Below are 26,208 nucleotides of genomic sequence, written 5' to 3' on the forward strand. Positions count from 1 at the left end.
ATCCAGTCCCTCCATGGCTATCGTCAGGCTGTGCCTTGTCTTGGCTAGTAGTGGGGGTGGCTTTCTAGGTAGGTGCCTAGGCAGCACTCTCTCTGTGGGATGGTGCAGCATGTACTGTGTCAAGATCCATCTTATCCTTCCAGAAGGAACTTCTCCAGACCTGTCCTGTCTTCAGGCTACTACTAACAAGCCATCCTGCTTCTGGCAGTGGGGTATGTCACAAAATACTACATCTTCCCAGATTCAGCTTGCTCCTTTGGCTCCCTGAATCCCCCTTTCCTACCCTCCAATGAATATAGTGTGGAGTGGACGGAATGAAGCCGTGTCCGGATCTGAGGGCCCTTGTTAGCACAGGCTGCTATAGCTCTGCATTCTCACTCCATGTGATGCTCAGACCTTCCTTCCTCACTCTCATTTTGAGAAACACTGTCCCTGTCTCCGCCTTCCACCAGAGCCTTCCAGCTGCCTCCCTGGCTGCAAAAGAGCCCCCATGCTAGCTCCACATGCCTAGCCACAGGCAACTGCCAGTTCCTCTTTCTAGCAGGATATATGCTCCCCACTATCACCCTCCTTCCCGTCTTTTATTGCTAACTTTCCCTTTCTCCCACTCAAGACCCATCGTTTCCTGATGCCACTGTTTGTGTCACACAGGGACTCGCTGCCTACCTCAACTGCAGACAGCACTGTAGTCAGCCAAGGCTCGCTCCTCTGCAAAAGAAAATGAGGAAGTCGATTACACACGCGTGCGTGCACGCAGGGGAGAGTGCACAACGTCTTTTCCCAGCCAGAGAACTAGGAACCCATCTCCCAACCCCAGAGTAGGAGGGAATCTGCAACCCACCTGGCTGGTAGTAATCGTAGACTTTGATGCTGGCCGGTTTCAGGTTCTTCATCTGAATTACTTGTTCCAGTTGCAGAATAAAAGTCTGAGATTCATCATTGAGCTTGTGGAGGTAGAAAGAAATTAGCAAGGAAGGGGAGAAAGAAGTCATTGTTTCTTCACCTTCTCTAGTGTGAATGTTTTCCTGCACTAAATCTCTCTAATCCATTAGAGATTCTGGCTTTTAGAAATGGAGTATGTGTGAGGAATAGCAAATGCTAACCCGGTGACAATAAATTGGGCAAGCCTTCTCTGCCCACAGTTCTACCAGTGCTCTTTCCCCAAGCCTGGCCCAGCCTTGGGCTTCTCACACAGCTCCTTGTCCTCTGGCCTCTTGCTCTCACTGTGCCAAACCAAATGCTTTTGTTCCCACTCACCTTCTCCAGATAAATGTAGACCACATCAGCTTTCACTTCTGTTTTCTTAACTATCGTTCCGTGCTCCAGCTGGGATAGGAAACAACACCACAAAGAAATTTGTGAGCACTTTCCTTAGGGCTTCCTGACCCGAGGGACCCACTGTTGTACTGAAGGGATGGTGTGGAGCTGGACTCTGTGTGGAACTATGTCTTTCTCACGCATCAGGGTTATATCTTTGGTAGTCCCTCCAAAGTATCTCACGCGTATAGTGGTTATACCTTTGGTAGTCCCTCCTGGACATCCCTTGTGAGCGTCTTGGGGACGAACTATGCTGTCCCTGCTCAGTTAGAGGCATCTCCCACTTTGGGGACAAAAGGCCATGTGGATAGTACATAGGACTGATGCGTTGGTCAGCAAACAGGTGCAGGAATCAGTAAAGGTTCTTGTTATCTCATCTCACTGACGGCTAGACTGCTCTAAAAGACCTGCCTGCGGGCCGTACAAACAATTAATATTTCAGTTTTATGGCTTAATTGGAAAAAAATCATCTTTTTGGCTAGAACTAGACAAAATCTTGTCTTAGAATTTCTGGCAAATAAATCCTGGTGTTTAGCACACCCAGCAGCATATTTTGTTCCTGGCCCGAGGCAGAATAGTGTCAGTGGGAGAAGCTGAACCACCTCTGATCTCCTGCAGCCAACTTTTGTGCGCCCTGCGTGGAAATGAGAGATTTTGGTTCAATTACAACAGCAAAGGGCCCCTGATAATTTAATTACCTCATGGCCTGAAATGAACAGTTCTCAACAGGAGCAAGCAGGTGGGACCCATTCACCACAGCCACTTTTATTTTTATTCTAAAGTCCTTACCAACATCCTGGATCTGGGAGTCAGGATGAATCCGGACAGCAGGGAGACCTCCACGATCACCATGTTGGATGTTACTCTGCTCCCGATGTAGCTGAAGAAGAAGAAAGAGTCAGAGGGTCTGACTCTGTGCGAATAGTGCCCTCGCAGCCCCCCCTTCCCTCCACCACCAGACCCTGTGTGCAGGACCCTGAGCCAGGTAGCCCAGCCGGCAATGGGGACACGGCAGCCACTGCTCCCTCTTGCAGGAGGTAGCCAGCACCTTCCTTCCCCACCCCTTCCACCTACCAAATTCACCCTCTGTCCTCTCCGCCCCAAGTGCCGGGTCCCTCCATTGCAGCCCTGAGGCTTTCCCGGCTGCAGTCCCCAAGCACAGCAGGTCTTGCTGGAGGAGGAAACAACCCTTGGGGTCACCTGGCAAGGATGCGGATGGTGAGGACACGCGCATTGGCCTGGCTACAGTTGGTCAGCTCTGTGTTGACACGCAGAGTGAAGGTTACAGCAGCCCGCGGGGGAGGCTCGTGGTACCTCAGCACCGTCTGCGGGGCGAGGGCCAGGAGGGGAAAAGACAGGCCAGGCATGTTCTCATACAGGGAGAAGAGGCTGAGTCCTCCAGCTCTCCTCTCTCCCACGCTCATCCCACCACCTCACCTGAGCAAAGACACAGCTGCTACCGTGGACCTGCAGCAGAAACTGCCCCGGGACCTCTGTCAGTGCTGCCTGCTGCACCAGCAGCCGCTTCTGGCGGTTGACTTGGAAAGCCTTCCCAAAGCCCCTCTGGGACTTCACCCGCACGAGTGCCTGGCCTGATGTGCTGAACGTCCTTGCTGCATATTTTGCTAAGGCTTGCAAGGCTACAACTGTGTCCTAGAGAGGGAGAGACAGTCACCCCTCTGAAAACATCAGCTCTAGTGAAGCCAGCTTGAAGCAGGAAGACCTCAAGAGGACTTGCCCTGCCAACCTCGGGTGCAAAAGTATATCAATCCACAGGGAGCTACTTGTTACCTGGGTGGAGGCAAAGCCCCCGTAAGCATTCTGCTGCCGGGTCAGCCACGCCACAATACCGGCTGCAGTTGTCATGTCACCTGCATGCACCCGCAGCTTAGAGAGGTACGCCAGGAGCACGTAGGCTGTCAACTCTATGTCCACTGACTGAGTACCAGGCCAGAAGTCTGTGGAAGCCGGAGAGCTTGGCTTGGGGCTCCAGTGGATTTGTCCTCCTGCAGAAGGAAAAGGAGCATGCAGGCTGTCTGGAGAGGATGTAATTGGGGGTTCACAGGAAACAAAACCCAGAGTGCTTTCAGGGCTCCTCCAGCTCATTCCCTGTACTCAGGCCAGGATCGCTTTCTTCAGTTTATTCTCCAGGGCTTCATCTGGTCTTCGCTCACAGATTCCTACCTCCTCCCTCAAGAGGATCTTGAAATCCTCCAGGCTGAGGAAACTCTTTCTGATAAGTCACCCTCACAGCTTGTGAAATAACTTACTGTATTTTCAGCCACATGCTGCAGTTACTGCACAAATACAAGGAATATGTATAAATACATATATCAATTTTAACCGCTCTACCTGGGCATACGTTACTGCAGATCCCAGCTGGTGAACGAGAAGCATTAGCCCAACCAGCAGTCAGTACCTGATTTGATGGCCTGTTCCTCTAGTTTGTACAGCAGCTCCTGGGTTGTCTCATAGTCCCCAGCCAGGGCAAAGGCGTAGGCCAGCACGGCTTCTGTGTAGGTGTTGGTGATGTTGTGGACCGCCTGCTGCAGGCAGCGGAGGGTAGTCTGCATCAGCTTGCCCTGCGTTGGGAGAAGAGACACATGCCAAACTCTGCTGGGGTAAAAGAGAGGGCAGGGGAGCTCATTCCAGGGAGCCAGACTATATCTTCCTGATGTAGCTCCAGAGAAACCCATTAAATTACACAATCTCTTGAGAAAACAGGCAGTGCAGCCCCTGCGTGCACTAGGAGCCACAGCCACCAAACACTATTGCACCGTGTCGGTTTTACAGCACGGTCTCCTTTGAGGAATGACTTCACAGTTTGGCCAAACATTGGATCCCTCCCAGCAGCTGTTCCCAGCCCGGATAATGCCCGCATTACGAGCTGATGTATCCCCGTAGCGGTGCGCAGGCGTGGGAGCATACAGCGTGCTCACCTTCAGCGGCTGACCCAGCTCCAGCAGTGCCGCAGCGACATATGCCCCCAGGGATATTTCATCGTCCACGCTGCCCTGTGAAGGCAATGCAACTTTCACTCTCTAAGTGGTGTTTGGAGGGTGCAGGCAGTGACTCCCCAGAAGGAAAAGCATTCCTTTCGCGTTCCCTGCCCCATACCCTGCTCTCTTTAAGGCTGGTTTTATGGGTTGCAGGAGTGACTTTCCAGGATCCTTTGGGATCCCACAATCTTTCACTGTCACAACATCTGTCCAGCCATTCCCCAGCTGTGCTGCCTGGCTTGGCCCCCATTTACCTTTAGGGAGGAGTGAAAGAGGCTCCCTTTGGTGGCAAAGCAGCCACTGGGGAGCTGGTTTTGCTCTAGCCAGCGTAGGGCATCCTGGATGTTCTTGTCATCTATGTAGATGTATTTTCTGGCTTGGCCGAAACTCTTGACTACAAAAGCTGTCAGCCTAGGAAGAGGATGAGTTGTGAGAGAAAGAGAAACACAAAAAAGGCAAAGAGAAAGTCAAAGGCCTCCTGGTGCTTGTCCCTGTAGTTAACACTGACAGAATGGGGTGCCAAAAAAGAGTCATTTTCATACAGAAAGGCAAGCTAAAAGTGGAAACGGTCCACAGGACCCAAGTGGCTCCTCTCCCTCAGCCTGGCTCCACAAATGTGCTACTCATGTACTACTGCTTTACCCAGTCATTTCACAGGTGAAAAACCTCTTACATCTTCTACTTTTACCTGTCGCACTTCATCTCCCCCAAATACCTAGAGACAATCTTAAATTCCCCATTTTCTTCCTCCCTTCTTTTCTCCATTTCTCCCAGCTCAGACACCACTGGGTCAAGCTGGGCCAACACAGCTCTTTCAAACTCTCCCAAGCAACGCCTTCCCCGGGGAGTCAATTTTTTATTGTTCTTCCCTGATCTACCTCCAGTCAGTGTGTACCCCTCTTGGCTGCCGGGACACCACCAGCAGTACCTGGTGTTGTCTGTGGGGCAACAGCAGGGCCATAGAGACAAAAAGGGACCTCCCACCTCCTGGGACCACATCCTTGTTGTTCCATCTTCCCAGAAACTCTGCTGCTCTGCCTCACTGCTTTTTCAAGTGGCTCAAGTCCCTCAATCTGCCTCCCTGTCAGAGAGCTCCTGGGGTCTCCATCCAAAAGAAGGAACACACGTCCTATCAGTTTTCCCAGGCACATCAGCTGCTCTGGCCCAGACAGGAAAAATCAGGAGTGAGGGATATTTGCAGTGCTTACCAAGTGTTCCCTTCCCCATCCTGCTGCCCAAAGACACTGTAGGACCCATCCCTGTGCCTATAAAGAAGCTGGGTCTGGTACCCTGGGGAGATGGGAACAGTGATTAATACAGCACAGCAACACAGAGGGGCCAACACTGACGGAGTGAGCGCAAGAGCAAGAGCTATCGGTAGGTTGGACACAGGGGAAGGCAGAGGAGCAAGGCGGGTCTGTTGCACTTGCCATTGCGCAGGAATCCTGCCGCCCTCTCCTTGATCTCCGGGGTCAGCTGCCTCGTCTTCTCCAGGTACTGCAGCACATAGACAATGGGGGCAAACATCACCATGTTCTGCTCCCCGCAGCCGTGGGGCATCTGCACCAGGCGGTCCAGGTTCTGCAGTGCCATAGCCATGAGGTCACCTACGCAAGAGCGTAAGTATGGTTTGAGGTGCTTCTCAGCCAGGCAGAGGATAATAGTGCTTTATCTCAGCACCAGAGGAGAACACCGGAGACAGGAGGAAAGAGAAGTAAACAACAGGGTGCAGGATGGAGAGTGGTAACTGTTTTGCCTCTTCCCAGTCCGGCATCGTGATGCAGGGTGACCACACTATGGAGTCCCTGAGGAACTTTCCCTCATCAGCTTTTGCAGTCTGAAGGGCTCCAACCATAACAAGTGCTATTTGTAAAAGGCTATCAGCACAGCTGCAGTTGCTCAGTGTGTGTCAGACAGACAGACAAATATAAAAGCACTTAGGGAAAGGTTGAGATGGTTTTGGTCTTTAGCCAGGCCTGTTCTACCTGGCCATATGTCAAGCATCAGAATGTCAGAAAGCCTGCATGGGTGCTAGTCAGGGGGTGTGAAGGTGTCCATATGTCCTCTAGCCAACCAAAAAAAGCTTTGTATTTGGTTTCCTCCTTTGGGGCTCCATTGCATAATACCCTGTATTATGCTATAACCAGTATAACAGCTACTTATGCCAGGCCTGGCTTCACACCAATTCTGGCACAGGGGCAAATGAGCCCCGTGCAAAGTAGTGTATTGAATGGTAGGTATGTCTGGTCCCAGCAGCCTCTCCAAAGTAAGCATTGCAACTTAGCAATGCTGAGAAGGATTTCTTCTCTCCAGGAACTTCTGTTGTAAAAGTGAAACTTAACAGGGAGACAAGATGGTTATGAGCTTTGCTGACTGTATCTACACAGAACTAGCCAAGGTCCCAAAGTCCCAGTAAAAATAATGGCCTACAGTCTCTGCACCAAAGTCCTAGCTAGAAAAATAAGGATTATTCTCCTCTGCGGATTACTTTTCCCACGAAAGCCTAAGTGCTAATACAAAAATCTGAAAAATCTGGCAAACCTTGCAGAGAACAGAAACACAGGATCCTCTCTTTTGAGCAGTTTCATGTCAAATGGATCCCCTGAGACCATCATGAAGTTAAGACTTGCTCGTCTGTAACAGCAGCTGGTGAGCCCACAATAGAAATCACTTACCTGAGATGGAAATGGAAGCCCTGGCAGATCCCTTTACTACGCTGTCAGGGAGGTGAAGGGACACAGGTTCTTCAGCCATGTTTCCTGATAACGACAAGATAGATAAAGGTGTAGCATGAAAGATCAGGCCAAATGCATCTAACCAGAAGAACAAGACTGGCACGGATAAATGGGACACTGCCTACATCCCGCTCACACAGGCTGCTCCCTACAGTCATCACACCAAGATCCATTGCCTGGAAGCTTTTTGGATTAGAAGAGAGGTGAGAGCTGCTGGCCAGGCTGAGGGCTCACCAAGCTTCACAACTCAATTCACTACGCTTCACAAGACTCACAGTTGGTCATCACTCGGCAAGGGGACATCCTGGAGAGATTTGCGATGCTGCAGGGACAGGGTGGGAGGGTTGGAGCAGCTCTCACTGGTGACTATCAAGCCCCAGGAACCCCCCCGGGGGCTGCAGTGTGGGAAGAAGACCACAGGGCAGGATTTTGCCACCTATACTCAGTGGCAAATTCAGTAGGACAGCACATGTGGAAGTAATATTTCTTATTCTTCCCTGTCTAATAGGAAGTGAAACTTCCTATGTGAAAAATCATTTGAAAACATTCATTCATCAGACCTCCCACAGTTTAGTCCTACTCTCAGGTCTAGTTATTTCAGGCTGCAGGACCCATTTGGGCTGTCTACATACCTCCTCTCAGGCACAGAAGGGAGCCGTAAGACTTCTCCACTAACACACCTTCTGGCTGCCAGGGCAGGAACATGAATGTGGGACAGGAGAAACAAAGATCACACACAGAATTCCCAAACAGCAGCAAAATTTCAGAGCAAGTTCAGGTCTGAATTCAGTGGTTAGTCCCCAGGCTGTCAGGGACTCCATCCTCCTCTCCTTTGGCAGGTCTGCACTGAAGCTGCCTGCTTCGCTGCTCAAGAGAGCAAGAGCAAGCCTGAGGGACGGGGCTTTCTGGTCAGTGAGCATATACAAAAGTTCATGTACAATGGGTGATTGAGCGGGGAAAGGTACAGGGAGAAACACAGACATGGTGTATGAATGTAGCTCAAGAAAGAGTACTGCAAGAAGGGAATAGGCTTGGCTGGGTCCTGCGGGGAGCAAAGCAAACTGAGCCACAGCCTTGGTATGCTAATGCTGGCCAAAAAATGAGGAGAGAAAACCATTTCGCCCAGCTCAGCCTCCCTTCCCCCAGGGGCTGGGATACTCAGAGAGAGAAGCGAGCCTGCTCTCATACTGACCCGGACCAGCAAGCGTCTGACCAGCGTATGCCTCCGCCTCATGGTAGCTGGCAAGGGCTTCCTGCCCCCACACCGTGTCGTGGTGTCCAGTACCTCTATCCTCACTGTGATATTCAGAGTCCCTAGCAAATAAATTAAACAGAGCCTGTTTCTTATACCTGTGGCCAAATGGAGTCAACTTGCTTTAAGTGATAGTGGTCTGAGATGCTTCGGGTGGCTGGTCTTCATAGCCTCAGCAGTTTGGCCGGTAAAGGTGAGCCAGCCAGTACCGATGGCTTGTTCCGACACCCTAAGCATGAGGGAACTAGGTAATGCCTCACCAACAGTGACCACATTGCACTACATATGACTGTAACAACAGAAGGTCCAGCAGCTGCTTGGACCCCAGTGTCCCCTTCCCATTGCATATGAAGCACAGCACCAGCAATCCAAGGTTCCCCCACCCACATCCATGCAGCTCCTTCCTCCCCAGCTGGTCCCATAGCCCTCTCTTCAAGTGTTCTCCATGCCACCCATTCAGTTCCTGCCCTCTTTGATGACACTGTCTAAGAAGAAAGAAAGAAAGCAGACACGATGGATCACGTGCTTGAACTGATAAGAGCAAACTTTGGGATCCAGCGGAGGCCAGGCTCTGCCAACTTCTCTGGACCTCCCACTCCCTCTCACTTCAGTTTTAGGGTTCCCCATCACCGCTCCCATTTTTGCTGCTGTACCCAGCTGGACTGCTGTCACATTCCATGTGAAGGTCTTGGACTCCTCTGCACACAGACACTCCTTGTCCCTGCAGGTCCGGCATGGCTCCACCTGGAAGTCTGAGGATTTAGCCAGGACCATGTGGATCTGAGGGAATGAGAGATGCAGGCAAGTGACCGGGCATCTCAGGAGAGATGGCTTGGCACAATGCGCTCTAAAACTGGAGGGCACGGTAGGTCTGTCCTACACAGTGTTACCTGTGGCACAGGCACACACCTGTACGCACTGCTGCAGGTAGTTGAAGACAGTAGCTTTCAGCACGAAGGTCTCTCCTTGGATGACGGAATATGGCAGCGTCACATCCACATAGAAGGGCTGGACCGTTCGGAGGCTGGTGGTTGGGGCAAGGCCAAATCCCTTCCCAGCCAAGCAGAACATTGTGACTTTCCACTCTGCAGCAACAGCAGGTGCTGTGACCGGGACACTCCTGCTGCCGTCGGACCTGAGAGGAAAAGAGCACTTGCATGAAGAAATTCATCCCACTCCGCCACAACGGGGTGGGCTCATGGCCCTGGGTGAGGGAGGCTATGCAGGTCCTCATGCTTGGATCAACCTCTGCTGTATTACCAATGACTTCTGCTCCAGTGGCTCACAGCAAGGCAGCTCTCAGCAATTTGTTCCCTAAAGCCATAAACCCTGCTTAAATGCCATCAGTAATGGCTTTAAACCCTTCTCCTGAGCAAGACACTGCCCGAGCCTTCCAGCTCTGTACACTCAGTCAACAGCATGATGTTCTGGAAAGCAGCAGCACCACATCCTCCTGAGTGCTGATTCATCAGTCTTAATCTAAGCACTGTGGCAACAAGGGCTACAAACTGAGCTGGTGCTGCACCCACCAAATTGAGAAGTTAGTAGAGTATACCCCAATGTGTGAAGAGAGGATACTTGATGGTTTGGTCTTGAAGTGTATTGCTGTTCTCTAAACCTGTGTAGACTTCAGTTCCGCACCTCAAACTCCGCTAGTTCTTCGGTTTGATGCAGTATAAATGCAGGGAAGAGCCACAAAATTCACATGCAGACCTCTCTTTACACCCATGGCTGGACTTTTGCACAAATGAAGTCAGCCAAGACTCAGTAACAAAGGGATCATCCTTCTGTCCATTTGTAAAGTCTGGCATCACTTACCCAACAGAGAACAGATTCCAGATCCAAGTTTCAGGGAAATACTGGTGACGTCTTCCCTGGGTTGTAAATTGGGGTTGTTCCTTAGTGATTCTGTGGTCTTCTGTAGAAGGCCCCCCTGAAAGAAAGAATAAGGAGTCCCACCGGAGTGGGAGAGGCGAATTCTGCCAATGACAGACAGCCTAGCACTGGGGCAAGAGGCAGAGCAAGCAGTAAGGGAGATGTGGGAAGAGTCTGGCAGAGGAAAACACAAGGAAGTGGGCTGATTTGGTAGGAGAGGAAAAACAGGAAGGGAAAAGAGAGTGGTAACAGGAGAACCAGCTTGTAGTGAGCTGGTTGCAAGTTTTCTGAGACTTGGTTAGACAAAGGCCCTGCTGACCTGACACAGCGTTGGTGCTAAAGAGATTGGGGAGCTTCAGAGAACCATTTTAACCAATGCTTCTGTAATTCTGTGAATAACAATACTGTTTGCTTGGCTGCAGAAAACTCACAGCTCTCTGCAAGCAATGGTTTAAATATCAGCAGGCGTGTGAGTCAGCTTAGTATGATTATCTAATGCAAACTGAGACATAGAGGGAGGAAGTGACTGTCCCTGCAGCCACAGATGGGGACAGAAGCCAGGTCTCAGCACAGCCTGAGGGGTAGTCACTGGGAAACAGATCCTGGCCCGTGCTTGGGTTTGCCCATTCTTGGGTTTGTCCCTGCCAGGAAAGGGAATACCGTCCTTTAATGTCAGGGAACATCCAGGTAGAACATCCACAGTCTTCAGAGCCCTTTTTAGAGGGACTGGGTCATTCCTGCTGAGGCTGGTGGACCGGGCAGCTAGGCTGTGGCAGCAGCACCCGTTACTCCTCAGAGAGCCAGTATCGACCACCAGCAAACCCGGGAGATCAGAGGGCTCTTCCATCTGGGTGACCTCATGTCCCAGGTAGGCTGAAAGTGCAGCTCACCCATGGTCGGCTTCCTATCCGCCCAATGAAAGCACTGAGACGGCTTCTTGATTACAAGGTTTGAGAAGATTTTCAGCCCCATGTTCTGTTAGGAAAAGAAGGAGGGCGGGGGAGGCAGAAAAGCATCTGTGAATGGGGAAGAGCAGCCGCCGCTCTTCAAAATGGCTCTGAAAACCATCGGGGCCAGGACAGCCCGGTGCCCAGGCAGCCCAGAGCAGCACTGGCCCAAGCAGACACAGTGCTGAGGGAGGCACGGCACAGCCTCCCCGATCCCTTCTTTCTCAAGGAGGTCACTAAACCACCACCTCTCTTTTGGGGGACACCAGGGTGTCTTGCTCCTCTCAACGCATTTCCAGTGGCAAGGGCACAGAGGAGAGGTGTCAGTGTCCTGCCCCGTCCCGTCATGCATGCTGGAGGGAATAGCTGGACAAAATCTGCCCTCTGAAGGCATACAGAGGTGTGACAGGGAGCACAGCCCCCGGGGCTGTGACGTGGACCTGTCCACAAACACAAGAGATGTCCCTATGCTGTGAAAGAGCCTCCTAGGATGTGTCTCTATTGCTAAATAAAAGAGGACAGGGTCTGATCTCCTGGTCCAAGGCCAAATGGCACTGCCTGTCTTGTGTCCATGCTGCTTAAGGCTAGTCCTTTCTAGAGGAGATCTGCCTTAAAGACACCAAGAGATCTGCCTGGGAAGAGCCCAGAACAGTGCCAGAGAGCAGGCTAACAACTAAGCCATGTCAATGATCTGTGGTCTAATGCTTGGGATCACTCCCTGTCTCTCTTTTCTCTAATACCATCGACAAGCAGTACACAGCCCAGGACCTCATTCCCAAGCCCAAAAAGCCGGGTTTTGCTGGTCCAGGATCTCATCATCCACCTTTCTGCATCTGTGGAGGGGAATACAGGTGGTCACACTCATAAGGGGATTGTAAGTCTCTTGAGACAGCACAGCTAGGTCTGGACAGACAGGGCAAGGTCTTCTCAGAGTGCTTGGGGAGAAAGAGATCTCACATGCTCATAATTGCAACAGCTCTGGGAAAAGTCACGAGGTGATTACCCGGAAGAGGTTAAAGATGTCAGGCTGAAAGGAATGCGGTGGTTTCCCTCGTAGCAGAGGTGATGTGGACTGGGGCTGAACACAGCGATCTGGGTGCTCTTCTACTTGGGCAGGGTATCCATGTCGGTAGGCAGCAGGGAACAAACCGTAGACCTAGGGCAACTCACAAGCAGGGAGTAATCAGGCAAGGAGCAGATAGATACCTCCAGATGCTTTGCTCCACCCTCCCCTAGCATACATATCTGTTCCTGCCCATCTCCCTAGGCAGACCCCGCTTTCTCCTCCACACGCAGACCTCCTCATCCATTAGCCTCCGGCTCGCTTCCCTTGCCACAGCCCCTGCCTCCCGCCCCCAGCTCATCCAACACTCCTGGTTTTTTGCCTGCTTGCACAGACACTCACCATTTGGCTTGTCAGCTCGCTCGCCGGTCTCACGAAGAACATATTTTCATCCACTGCCTGCACTGCACACAGGGAGCCAGGGGCTGCCTGCAGTCGGAGCTGCACTGTTGACCCGGGGTGGGCTTCTTTAGCTGGGAATCCTACCTTGACCTTGAGCAACACACCAGGAAAGGAAATATGAAAAAGAGAGAAAGAGGGTGAGGAGGCTGGCAGACAGGCGGCACAGACGGGAAGAGGGAGACCAGCTGGAGTCTTCCCTGCTCAGCCACTGCTATGAACAGAAGTCACTGCTGAAGCTTTCCTGGTCCCTGGGCACCGTGCTGCAGACATCCCCTTCCTCTCTTCTCCCCAGTTCTCTCCTTGAAGCGTCTGAGGGTCTCCGTCCCTCAGGCCTGCTGACTCCTGCTTCTCAGCTCTCCCTCAGCCACAGGAGTGAGTCTCACCTGGTTTTCAAAGCACAAGGCCACATCAAAGCGGATGCTGTCAGCTGTTACCCCTCCATTGGGGAAGATGGCGTACACCACTAAGGAAGGTGATGGGGTGAAGTCAGCAGTGAAGGTCAAAGGGATGGAGAAGGAGCCCTTCAACACTGAGGAAGGAAAGGCAGTGTTTTCATCACAGCTCCACCGAGATCTCCTTCTGCCCTCCTTCTTTTTTCTGCTTTATAATCCCACAATGTCAAACCAATTTCTGCTGCTGCTCTGTCTGCCCTCTCCCTCCATTCTCTGACCCCATGTGCTCCATCTTCCCACAGGTCCTCCCCGTCTCTCTTCCCATCACTGTTTCCCTCATTCTGTCTTATCAGCCTCTTCCAGCTGACACAATTGCTTCCTCAGCCTCCTTCCGTCCTGTTCGCTGCCTGCTCAGGACGTATAGATTCACGAATTTGGGAGAAGTTCTGGCAACTCTCACTGTCCAACCTAGAAACGCACCGGGCGCAAATGCTGCCTGTCGTCCGGCTGCCGCAGACTTACTGTTCAGCTTCCCGACCTGGACACGCCTCTGGCCCCTGACAAGAATTCCAGCCTTCCCAGTAACCTGTGGGAAGAGGGACACGGGATGAGCAGACTGCTGTTTGCCACCGGAGCACAGTGACACTCACCCGTGTGCATCTTGCTCTTCTAAGCAACCTCAGAAATAAACTGTGGGTCCAATCCAACCCCACACCTGGGGTCCAGCAGATTTACAGACATCACAGTGTGGGAGAAGAAGCTTTAAGACGTGAGATTCTGGTCTGGTCTGTCCAGTTAGGACAATGGATGTGTAGTGGGTTCACTGGAGACAAGCGAGAGACAGCTAAGGTATTTCCCCTCTAGTAGGCAGGTCTCCAGACCAGACCAAAAGCCATTTCCACTGAGTAGCTGTTTGATAACCAGAGTGAAAAAGTGATCCCCCAACCAGTTTTAAAGGGAGAAGAGTCTGACAGCAGACTCTGCACAGACGCTTCCTGCTGCAGCCTTGCAGAGGCTGAGGGGGCGATGGGCTGCAAAGGGAGAAGCCTTCTCCCACCCGTGGAGGTGACTGGGGGCTCGATAGCAGGATCACACTGCGGCCAGGCTGAGCTCTACCAGGTGCAGTGTTCACCCAGTTCTCCAAGAAGAAGTTTTCCTGTCATCCCTCCAGGGATGATCTAAATTACACCCTCAACGTTTCATTGGGGTCTGGTCCCATCAGTGCAGCCTTTCCCCCCAGGTTCTCTACTACCCTTACTCACATAATATGCAAAACCTATACGGCTGGTGCCTTCTCCCAGGTCATCCCGACTGAGCGTGAAGGTCACCTGGACGTTCTGCTTCAGCCCGCAAGGCAGTGTTTCTGTCAGCGGGTGTATGTCCAGGAAGCTCTTGGTTGTGACGTGGAAGGGCTGCAGGTGATGGTAAGCGTTTGTGTAACTGAAGTCAGTTTTTCGAGGCGTGTGCGTGAGATCCTCCAGTGTGAACCTTCCCTGAGAGGGGACCAGAGAGACACAGAAATCAAGAGTTGCATGCTTCAGTGCTTTGTTAGGACGTCATCAGCTTGGTTCGAGAAAGGCTGCTGCTTGGTGCCTTCCTGCTGGCTCTGCACAGGCTGTGCGGGGAGCCCGGGGGGGTTGAGCTGGCAGGGGGCTGCAGGGCAGGAGTGGGGACCACTGGCAGAGTTCAAGGATTCTCACTCTCCTGCATGCAGAGGTGGGATTTACCTCCAAAGAGACTGACGAGCTGTTCCAGGCAGTTGTGTCCAGGTTGAATGATGCTATTCCACTGCCATCTGTGATGTATGTTTTGATAAACCGACGCCTCATGAATTTTATCACAAGGTAAACTTTTCTGTTTTTCATACCATTTCCATAGTGATCCTGAAGTTTAATCTGGTGACAACAGAGTGAGGCAAAAAAGCCAAAGTCAGATATTTTTTCCAGTGTCATACCCAAAACCTTCCTCCCTCTGACAAATATAGAGCCTCTGGTGTAGGCGGCCTTAACTTCAGTCTGGCCCCAAGAAGACAGGAGACCTATAAAACTCCCTCATCGCTAAAGCTAAGCTGAGAGTGATTAAAACCCGTCTGCTCCAAAAGGTGTGTGTGCTAGAGCTTGAGGAGCTCAGCTCCTAGCCAACAGCTGAGACTTCCTTGCATCCCAGCATCCCTGCTGAGACATCGCTCATCGCTCTCAGCAGAAGCTGGAGGTGTAAACACATCAGGGAATCTGAAATGCAGAAACTGGAGCCGCACTGTCAAGTAATATGACACACTGCAAGGTAAAGTACTCTGAGGAACAGAAAATGGTTTGGGTCAGCAAAGTATACTAGACACTAAATTCCTTGGCAAACGATGGGGAGGGAAGAAGCAAGGGAAAAAATCACCTTCCCCCTGTAGGGTACTCCAGGGATGTAATATGCATTTGGTGTCTCAAACACTGCCCTTGCAGCTGTCCTGGAGATGAGGATTTGGCTGGAAGTGTTGATCTGCACCCCTGTTGGAACGCAGAGTGCAAGGGAAGCAGGATCAGTATCGAAGGTGACTACTGTTATTCCCAGCAGAGTGTCTCAAACCTCCTTCCCAACACCAGCACCCTTAGAGGTTTGGAGGCTGTTCCTGTGGCAGCTCCTTCTTTAGTTAAGATGTCTCCAAGCCCCTTTGTGGCCTCACGGACCACGCTCCCAGCCACACCACATCTGCCTGCTGCTGGCAGAGCAGCTCTCCATGGGCACAGCGAGTTCCTCGGCCAGGACCGCTCTCCGTGTCCTGTGACGGTCCCAGCACCGGGTGGAGGAGAGGGGCGGGTGTGCCCACGCTGTCCCTCACACCCCCAGAATGGTCCCTCTCGCCCTTGCACCTTCTCTGCTGAGCCCCTGGGTACCTGTGCGCGTCTCCAGGAGAGAGGCTTCTGCATAGAGCTTGCCGTCTTCCTCGCTGGGAGCCAGGTTGAAGGCTGACGTGCTTACAGAAGGGGTGAAGCATCCCTTGCTCATGGTCTGCAGTAGGAAGTGGTAGATATTATTTTGGGGCTGGGGAGAAGGGAAGGAGTCAGAAGTACAAGGTGTTAACCATTCTGTCATAACTGTTGACTGCAACAAGTAATAATGCAGACTCACAGATAGATAGATATGGCTCACATTTTAAATTCTGTATTTTCTATTTTATATGCATGAACAGGCGTAATTCATATTATAGAAATAGAAAACCAAACACGCATCACAGTTTTATCAAAGTTACAATGTTGGCAACTTTCCAGCTTTAGTAGAAAACTGAAGACTGCACTAACTGGATCACAGAGCAAATATATGAGTATTTTAATAGATCTAGCTAGAGGAATTGCAGAATCAAATGAAAATTAAAAGTAGTGAATTATTTCCAGAGCTGGAAGATTACAACTACCGTAACAAGTGATAACGACAAATCATAAAGCATGAAAAGTTTTCAACCATGTATGTACAAGGGAAGAGCCCAGGTATGAAATACTTTTTTAGGAATGGAAAGATGTAATAAGGAAAATATTAAAATATGCAATATATAAATATATAAAAAGAGAAAATAAAGTATAAAAGCCACTGTGTGATTTGGCTATGGAATTAAGCATGTTTCCACCATACATTAGTGTCCTTGTACAGCTCCAGGATAGGTTCACCTTAACACAGTAGCTTTGCACCCGAGAAAGCTCTATTAATTGTTGTTTCTTACACTGCATCAATTTCTGGCAAGTTATGCTTCTTTCCAGAAAAGAATAGAAGTCTAAATCTTTCTGTGAAATTCCTCTTTTCTAGTCCCTATCATTAATAAGCAAAGTTACAAAGAAGAACTTCTGGGGGTAAAGGCTTCTCAGTTGGTCTGGGCAACAATAATTGCATTAATTGAATAAAAACAATTACCTATTAGTCTACATATACTTTACAAAGGTTGGTAAACCTTGCCTGCACAGCAGTTCATTCTTTTCACTCAGCCCTTGACACTTAGTCCCGTATGGTACGTCTTCACTCTACCCATGTTATCTTCCAGGATTTTACTCACCGGACCGCTGTATTCCCTACAGATGTCCTTGCTGGCATTTTGAGGTCGCCTCCTTGCCCTCTGGCACAAAGTCACACGCATGGTCCCTTGCACTGCTTTCCCATAGCTGTACCTGCATGGAGAACACCAGAGGAGCTGCCGAGCTGAGGGGCTGTGCCTTTTGCTGAGCACGTTGCTCCGCACAGGTGGCCTTCCTGATGAAGGTCTTAAGGCAGCTGGTAAGCAGGCAGGCAGAAATGAAAATACAGCACATCGTGTACTTGGGGAGTCCAACAGCACGGTCCACGTCCAACAGAGGCAGAAACAAAGCACAGACAGGAAAGCACCCACACTCTCCAAACATCTCCCACTTGCTGTCCTGGGATTGCAGGCAGGCACGGAGAGCTGACCTGAGCTGTTGCGTCCACGCAGCACGGAGCAGCACCCAGTGGAGCCATTAGCTCAGGTGTGAAAGCAGCAGAAACCCGTGTCCCTGCAGACAGCAACAGCAAGTGCATGGTATGGCAGTAATAGAGCTACAGAGTGACCTCAGACCTGCCTCACGATGGGCTTATTTCATGGTCTGGACTCTTGTTTCCACCATCAGACCCGCTCTGCTGTTTTTCGCAAGGTACAGCAGAAGTGTGCCCTTGTCAGTGCAGATATTTCCCCCGCCTGCCTTGCTGCCTTTCCCTGCTCTGACTCCTCTCTGGCTTTCCCTTTGGAGCAATGCTCCTGACAGTATTGGTAACAGGAAGACATCTACAACCCATGCTGGGGATGCAGGGTGCTGCACTGTTTTCTGCTAGAGCTTCATATGATCTAATTTTAAATGTCCCATTTAATGAGAAATTATGTCAGACCAGCAGCAAAGAGACACCAGAAGTCTCCGGACAACCTAGCCCCAATACAAATGAGCTCACCTCCTTTATCTGTCTACAAAGTGCTTTCTAGATTATTCTCCTTCCTCCTTTGCGCTTATACCGTCTGAGGTCGTGCCTTCCTTGACACCCTCATCTGCTCAGTTTTTGTTAATGACAACATAACTAGAGAAACCCACTTGCTGTCTCTAAGAAGGGAATAAGTTCAGCAGCATGTAAGTGAGAAGGAACAGCATAAACTTCTAAAGAAACCCTCGTTCCTGCTCCTTTACCTCAGCAGATCAGTCCCATATCGGATAAGCGGTTTTCCCCACATAATGTCTTTCAAGGCTGGACACACACAGTTTCCAGAGTAGGGTATCACTTGCCGAGGACAAGTCTCCCTATAGCTGGATGGTCTCTCCCAAGTGTGGCTCGTGTACCTCTTCCCCAAGGAAGAACCCATCAGTTTGACTCTTGCACTATTTGCGATTCTTCAAAGGGAGCAACTGTGTTTGGCCCTTCTCGAGCCACTTCTTGATGGATTCAGGAAACAGGAGACGTACGGAAGGAGAGACACAAGTTTTGATGAGCTCTTTCCTTTCCCCTGAACACCCTCCTTACCTGCCACACACACGCAGTGGGAAAGTTTTATCTGAAGCATAAATGTGAGCTGGTCCCTCGAAGAAAACATCAAACTTTTGCAACACTGGAACAAAAACTACAGAGTTACTCCATGAAAGACAACAGACTCTCTAGACATGGGATCACAAAAGGGAAGAGTGTGTTCATGTAAGGCTGGAGTCCCATGAAGGAACATGTTCATGAGGTAAAAGCAAGGACTAATTAAAAACAGGGAAACCAAAGAAAGAATCCCCTTTTTTTCTCCCAACATATGAACAGTCTCGCAGAGGTCTTTCTTTAGTGTATTCTCACTCTGTGCCAACCTAGTTGTTAGCGATACCTTCTCCAGGAATCTCCAGCACAATCTCCCTTGTGTTCATTTCTGATATTGCCCACTCTGTATAGATTTGTGTTTAATCCTAGCTCTCAGACAGTAAATCTTAGTTTACAATCTTTGGCTATATATTGTTATACAGACAGAACCAAGCAACTTTTTCCATTCCATTCTTTGTTCTCCATACTCCATCTTACCGCGTTCCTCCACCTTAAAAGTACTGGACACTTTTGGGTTCACCACACTGATGGTGTAAGTCCCCAGAGAGAGTTCAGCAGCTAACTGGAAAGAGAGATCTGCAATGCCCTGTTTCGGTCTCACATCCAGCCACTGGCCAATGCGGTTTTGGTTTGGGTCCTGCAGTCCGAGGGAAGTAAAGAAGAGGTAGCCGTCAGCAATATCTGCTATTTTCTACCCAGAGCCTACTGGATACAAAAGCATTTCAGAGATTCCAGAGGCTTTCACAGGTTCCTGTTGGTTTTTCCCCAGATGGTGCTGAAGTGACCTGAGTGCTGGAGCACCAACAGAGGTGAACCCAACCCACCCCACATTACTCTACTCTGTACTGCCATCGAAAAAGAAAGCATGAAAGGTCCTGACGTTTAGATTCTCCAAACTTATGCAAAGATGAACTGTAAAAGTTAGCTAAAGCCTGGCATTCCTGAATGTAGAAATGGGTAGAACCTGAACCATTTGGATCATCAATGCTTGTTAACAAGAAGCATGAGGACAGAGTATGCACGTGCATGTGTATACACGGACCCTAAGAAAAGTAACTTGACTCAGTAAGACAGCAGCCTAGGTATTACCTATACTGAAGTACCTTTCCTCATAACACCTGAGGAGTCTGAAACACCCACCTGGATTTCCACCACGGAGTACTGCAAAGCAAACAGACAGCAATGTCAAAAAATGGCATGACATAGCAACCTGCGTATAAACATATCTTCCCCACCTAGCCCGTGTGCTGTGACAACACCGCCAGTCCCAAACATTACAATACAAGGAGCTTGATCCTACCAAAACCAGAGGAATGGCTTTGAAATAGTAACGAAAATACGTAACATAAAAATCTGTGCTATTCTTTGGATTTGCTTTTTTGATCCCTGAATTTTTAAGATGCACTTTGGTAGATACTCTACAGCTGTGAAAACTAGAATTTACTATAAAAAAGAGGAGAAAAGTAGAGAAACTCACCAATGTCATCATCCCAAGTTCACAAATATTAAAAGGCATCGATTTTGTAACATAAAATCCAAGAATTAGCAAAAACTGCATCACCTACAGGAAGAATACACCCCACATTTTCCTGTAAAATCCCTGGCCTGGGAGGTAAGGCTTGGAGATACGAATTTCTGCTGACTGCAGCTGATAGTACTAGGGAGGGACAAAGAAGGACATACTTCAGCCCTTCTAGGCCTATTAATTCTCTGTTCTTATATCACTGCAGCTATCAGCCAGGAGGCCATAGTGGTGAAGGACGTGTGATTTGGGAGCACGAGGCATAAGAAGGGCTTGGGAGAGTAACTGGTCTGTAAACAGAAAGCCACATGTAATTCACATTATTCATCATTCTAAGCTTTCATGCAAATTATCATAGGCAGCTTTGTTTTCACTGAAACAAAAAAAAAATGTGCAGGTTAACTATTTTCATAACTTGAATCTAACGTCAATGCTAAAACAAAACATGCTGGTGAACGACACCCGTGTTATCTTCAACCCATCTAATTTACAAACTAGGTACCATAGCTTTAATTCTGCAGTGCATTTAAGCCCCATAATAGCTTTAGTTAAGCATAACCTCTTTTGAATTTTCATCACAGCATTATTAACAGTTATAATGCTAATTTACTTATGCTCACACATAGACATCAAGCATTTATGGTCAAATATCTTAATGAACCAATTGTAGGCATGGAAGCAAATGTATTGATCACTCTATTATCTAACTAATATAAGAGATATGACTTCTCTGCTGGGAGAATAAAGGACTGCGTGATCCTAGGCCCTCACCAATAGCCCGAAAAAGAGGAAATGAAGTCAGCAACGAAGAAGCCAGAAGGCTCTCTCCCTTTATTTCAGTCTAGAGGGATTTGATCCAACTTTCTGCTCACGTGTGCCCTTCAGTATTTATCTGTCATGGCATGAACTCCTGTTGGCTCTCCTTAAATTGCTTGAGAACAGGGGAGTGTGAAATAGCTATAGCTGCTGGCTGCAGGTGTAATTGCTTACCGTAGAAAGATGCTAGTCTTGCAGTTTTCTGGCTGGCACATACGCAAGTCTCTGGCAACTTCTCACTCCCTTGACACGGGGAGAATGAGCTGCTGCCAGCAGCAACTCAGTATTGGTTATACTGCTTTCTTTCCTTTCTTTTTTTAGGATCACTTCATGCGTATCCTTTCCCATATCAATTAATTTTTCTTAAAACTTTGCAGATGCGTCACAGCTTGCTTCAGACCCTCCTGCCACCCTTAGGTGCAACATGCTCCACAAAGCACTGAGCTTTCCAGAGCTGCGGGAGGGGAGCTTCGGGTCTGGCTGTGTCTGTACTCAACTTGTCTGGTAATTTAGCCCATGGCCAGCAGCCCACGGATGTCCCCAGAAGCCCTGCCTGTTTTTTTGGCACTTAGAAGGGCTTTACCTTGCTGTTAACGGGAGCAAAATCTTCGGTCAATGTCACAATCCGGAATTTCACTGAAGGGAGAAAATGGAGAAGAGTACATCATAGAGATGGAGTGCACTTGCCTCACCCCAAAATCACAGCTCCCCACACAGCCCTATCAACAGCCCCACGCCTGCCCTGCAGAACCCCTTACCCCTTGCTCAGCCCTGCTCATCGCCTCTTCCCCCCAAACGATTCTTCCAGGAGATGACTCGGAGGGTCCCACACCCTCTCCCTGCTATCCTGGCCCCTCCCTCAGCATCACAACTATCAATCACTAGATTTTTAAATGGCACTTACGGTTCTGCCACTATGCCACCAAATATGTGGCAGCAGCATGGCAGCCTCACAATTTAGGGTCTGGGCTACACCCAGAGGTACCCCTATGTTTCCTCATCTTGCAGTGTGAGCTGACCAGTCCTACCTGGCCCCGGCCGAGAAGACCACGTTCAGGTCTGCTCCCTCTTCCAGAAGATGACTTCGAGTCATCTCCTGGAAGACCGTTCAAGCCTGCTCCCTCTTCCAAGCCAGCTCTGCTCCTAGAGCGTGTGAGACCGACCCTCCCAGTCCCCTCCCGCCCCTAAAACGTGGTGCATGGATACATCACTCCAGAAGGCAGCAGATAGCTTCTCCCTCCATCCCCATGGAGGCTGCATGGCACAAAGCACTTGGCACGCCATTCATGGGAAATTGGGAACAAAGTCCAGGCGGGTCAAGGCAGGGGAACTGTCGGGGTGCTCCATGCAGTGCTCACCTGTCTGTCCTGGATTATAGATGGGTTTATCCATCTGGATGAAGGTGCCTGTGCCAGCCCTGCGGATCAGGACTTGTTTCTCTTGATTTACGCTGAAGTAGTGGCCATTGGAGATGCGCAGGTGGACAGTGCCCACCTCCTGGCTGCCTGCAGGTTGGGGGACCTAGGACACAAAAGGGGAGCCACCAGGTTAGCAGGCAGTTGAAGAGGACAAGACGGCATCACTGCAGTGCTCTTCTCCTCGCTCCTGCTGCACTGAGAGGCCAGCCTCTTCTCCACCGTACTCTGAAGGCCAGCACAGGGTGACCCCTCAGTGGCTGAGGGCTGTGTCTATGGAAGCGCAGGGGACAACACCTTTGCACTTGGGACAGACCTCAGACAAGAGGAAAAAGGAGCCTGTTCTGGCAGAGAAATTGTGTCTGCCGCTTCACCGGGCCACTGTTAGAGCCTGCATGGAGCAGGATGGAGACGACTTAACCCAAGGGAAGAAAAGGTCTATGTTGATGAGAAATCTGTTTCCTAGAGCGCGTGGGTCACGGAGGCTGCAAACCAAGAAAATAAGGTTCGTGAGTTTGGCAGATCAGAAAGACTTGTGCTGAGCTTGTGTGCACACCCTCCCATGTCTTTCCTAGTCCTCCAGCACATTTTCTAACCCTTAAAGAGAAGCTTGGAGGGAAGCAGACGTGAGGGGAGGCTATCTGAGACGAAAGGCCTGGCTCTTCCCGCATCACGATTCACAAACAACACCCTGCGACAGTGCATCCTTCTCAGAGGAGAGAATGAGCTTCACAGCTGCCATTTGGGTGCTTCTAAGCGCCTCCATCCTCCTGTCCTTTGGTGCTTGGCCAGGTAGCCCTCCCTTGGTGTGCCACCGGCGTGGACTGTGAGATACCCAGCAGGAACAGCGTCATGCAGACAGACAAAGGCAGGGAGCAAAGACACCACGCTCCCGCTAAACCCTCTCCCTGACTTTGCATTCACTCTTTCCCATGCCCTCTCTCCTCCCGTCATCCTCATTCTCTATTTCTTTGGTGAGAGGAGTCATGAGCCAAAAGAGCACACTGGGAGCTGCCAGCTAGAGGTCCCTGCCAAGAATGATCCTGACCTGAAATTTGGAGCACTCGAAGATCCAGTTGTTCCGGACGACCTTGCGGTAGAGGCTGAGGTTGCCAGATGGGTGCACAAGAGTTAAGGCCACACGAATAGGCTTCTCCACCCCACGGAGGTCCAAGCACACCCTCTGGGAAGAGGGGTAGGGCAGTGCAGCTGGAACGATGATCAGGTACCTCCTGCAGTGGGGAAACAAGACTTCGCATCCTGGGAGTACTCTCACCCGCTCTTGGCACTGATACTCTATGGTCTGAGGAAGTGGGGGGGTTTACCACCTCTCTGGGGGCAGGAGGTGCGGCTCTGCTGGAGTGAGAGGGACAGATTAACAATGAGAGTGTGAACGTCTCACAGGGGTGATGGAAGGTATACAGTTAATTTCAGATAAATACAAGATAAGTGCTTTCAGGTGACCTCAGTTCACACTGGTGTGTACACGGTTTTGGAGGACGCTACAGTAGTGCAGAGTAACATACACAGTAGAGATCATCTCTGCTTCTGCAAAGGGCACCATTCTTAGGTGTTCCCAGTACACATGGAAAACACAACCATCCAGCCCCTCAACAGGAAAGGATTCGCCCTTCTTGCTTTGAAACGGCTCCTCAACTGCCTTGGCACCAGACTGGTTCCTGCTAACCATCCCCAGCCCTGCAGTCCTTTTCATTTGCCATTCACTTTATCCTACACCTTTTCCTTCAGCCTGCCTCAGACTGCAGTCCCTCACTTTTCTTGTTCCCACCACCAGTCCTCACCTAGTTCTTGTCCTGCAGCGATATGCGCAAGAGAGGTTCCCACCTTCGGAAGGATCCTGTATTCATAACAAGGCTTGTGGCACGCTGCGTACCACCCCGTCTCTATCCCTTCCAGGGAGGGTCCCACACCCTCTCCCTGCTACCCTGGCCCCTCCCTCAGCATCACAACTATCAATCACCAGATTTTTAAATGGCACTTACGGTTCTGCCACTATCCCCAGGGTGTAGAGCAGGCAGCTCAGGAGGAAGGGAGTCCACATTTTCATGGGAGACCCCCAGAGAGGTGGATTCCTCTGGAGGGCCGGTCAGCAGAGAAGGTAGGGTGCAGCTCCTCTCCTTCCGAGGTCTCCAGGCCACCCGCTGTTGTTGCCGTTTCTCCCAGGAAGCAGACAAGAAGCCCCAAAGTTTCCGTCCTTCTGCCTCATTCCTGTGTTTATAGTGCTGCGGACACAGGGTTGTACCATTCAGGATGTTCCCCAGCCAATCCAAGTCTTTTTGGACTCCAGCCTCGCTGCTCTCCTACTCCCCTGTGGATGGACCAGCATCATTCAAATTTGCTTTTTATTTTGCTAAGCAGCAACAGCCTGTTTCCCGTTCACTGCGCTGACCCTGCTCCCTGTGCCAGTTGCGGCCCCAGTCCCATTGTTTTGCCTCTGGATTGTCCCACGACCCCTTGGCACGTGCGCCCAGCCGGAGCTCAGGGTGAGCTCTTGTGGTCACGCTGTCCCCAGGCTTTGAGAGTCTGTAGTTCCCGAGGCAGGTCTCAGTCTTGAGCCGGAGACCAGGCTTTGCACAAAATAAGTATATATGCATCGTGCTCTGCTCCCTCACAGAGCGCTGCCTTGCCCAGGAGGCGAGCACAGAGAGCAGGCAGAGCCGGAGTCCTCACCTTAACTCTGCCCAACAGGTATTTCAGTTTGAAGAGGACATCTAGCAGCTGCAGTTCACTCCAGCTATATCACACAGTCCTCCTTGGGCCAGTTCAGAGCCAACTTACACCCTCACCAGTGGAAATGAGGGTTGAACATCGGTCAGGCAGGTCAAAAAACACATAGCTTGAGTCCTGCGGGGTTTTCTCTAGCTACCAAGAGGCTGTGGCTCCAGCCCTAGGTGATGGGAACACACACTATCTAGTTTGGGAGCTTCTTGCCACATGCTAATTTTATACCTGATAGTCTACTGATTATACTGAACTTTTCCCTGAGTATCTTACCATAATTGAAAAGAAAATCTGGTTCTTGAAACTACTCATTTTTAAAATAAGGAAGTTCTTCTATTTCAGTGTAATGGCCATTTCATATCAAAATGCAGCACTAATTTATCCTCCTGTACCAAACTGAGCCTTTAAATACGTAGTGCCTAGTAATATTTTCTTTTTCTTTAGGAAAGACTGATCCATAACAAGGAAACTAGGGTTTGGGGCTTTTTTTTTTAACCCGCACCCCCCCCCCCACCCATGGTGGGCAGACACAAATCCTCTCTCTCCTTTTTCTGCCCCGCCCCGGGCTTTGTTCAGCTCAGAGCTGCTGGTGCCAACGGCTGAGAAAAAGGTTTAAGTGCAGCTGGATAAACAAGCAAACAGGAACCGGAGCAAGAACGTGAATCACTCTCCGACACCAGGCCGCCCTTCGTTTCTTTCCACGAGTCTTAAAAAGTACAGGCAGTGCCTGCTGAACAATCCCAGCTGGCATTTGTTTGTTCAGGGTAGATCCACAGCAGTTGCAGGGGACAGCCAGATCCCTCATAACAGCACAGGGGCTCACAATGGCAAAGGTATTGAGAGTCCTGGCTCCTACTGACTCCGGCAGCTGTTTCGTGAGAGCGGACACATAAACACCACTGAAGTTCTGCACTTAGCACTGATTGGAAACCTACATCCTGAGCAATCAACCCCATCCAACTCCCAGACAATGAAGCAGAATGAAATAAATGTTGGAGCAGCAAAAACAAAGTCGCAGGCTTGGTGGCCATGAATCTTCTGACTCAGCCCCATCTCCATCGCCCATTACCGGCTCGGTGACCAGCTACTGGTGGCCAGGAGGCTCTCGGGGAGCGAGCACCTCTTAGCAGGGCTCTGCACCCGCTGGGACCTGTGGCAGGGCACAGGGTACCTGGCTGCTG

The 26,208-nt window shown here is 50.3% G+C and overlaps 1 protein-coding gene across 1 annotated transcript; it reads right to left on the reverse strand.

Annotated features, from left to right (window-relative positions):
- Positions 1-667: 667 nt before the first annotated feature.
- LOC104257244 (alpha-2-macroglobulin-like protein 1) lies at positions 668-24,347 on the reverse strand. Its single transcript, XM_059817126.1, has 34 exons — positions 24,289-24,347; positions 23,334-23,517; positions 22,229-22,391; positions 21,454-21,506; positions 19,673-19,693; positions 19,010-19,169; positions 18,479-18,563; positions 17,016-17,127; positions 15,868-15,982; positions 15,371-15,480; positions 14,710-14,877; positions 13,463-13,568; positions 12,974-13,119; positions 12,531-12,680; positions 12,129-12,281; positions 11,069-11,153; positions 10,122-10,236; positions 9,213-9,438; positions 8,957-9,083; positions 8,244-8,365; positions 7,684-7,738; positions 6,992-7,075; positions 5,747-5,923; positions 5,525-5,606; positions 4,571-4,727; positions 4,257-4,331; positions 3,737-3,899; positions 3,109-3,323; positions 2,755-2,970; positions 2,518-2,642; positions 2,107-2,197; positions 1,258-1,326; positions 842-944; positions 668-708 (listed from the first exon to the last, which is right to left on the reverse strand). The coding sequence occupies exons 1-34, from the start codon at positions 24,345-24,347 to the stop codon at positions 668-670; spliced, it is 4,113 nt and encodes a 1,370-aa protein (XP_059673109.1).
- Between the last annotated feature and the right edge of the window lie 1,861 nt (positions 24,348-26,208).

This window comes from Gavia stellata, chromosome 4 (genome assembly GCF_030936135.1).
Source record: "Gavia stellata isolate bGavSte3 chromosome 4, bGavSte3.hap2, whole genome shotgun sequence".
NCBI classification, from domain to species: Eukaryota; Metazoa; Chordata; class Aves; order Gaviiformes; family Gaviidae; genus Gavia; species Gavia stellata.

Coding starts and splice junctions, on each gene's coding strand:
- LOC104257244 (XM_059817126.1), bottom strand. CDS start 24,347: ATGTGGACTCCCTTCCTCCTGAGCTGCCTGCTCTACACCCTGGGGATA. Junction 15,983..17,015: donor GTAGGGAATACAGCGGTCCG/GTGAGTAAAATC, acceptor TTCCTACTGCAG/ACCATGAGCAAGGGATGCTT. Junction 709..841: donor CTACGATTACTACCAGCCAG/GTGGGTTGCAGA, acceptor TTTCTTTTGCAG/AGGAGCGAGCCTTGGCTGAC.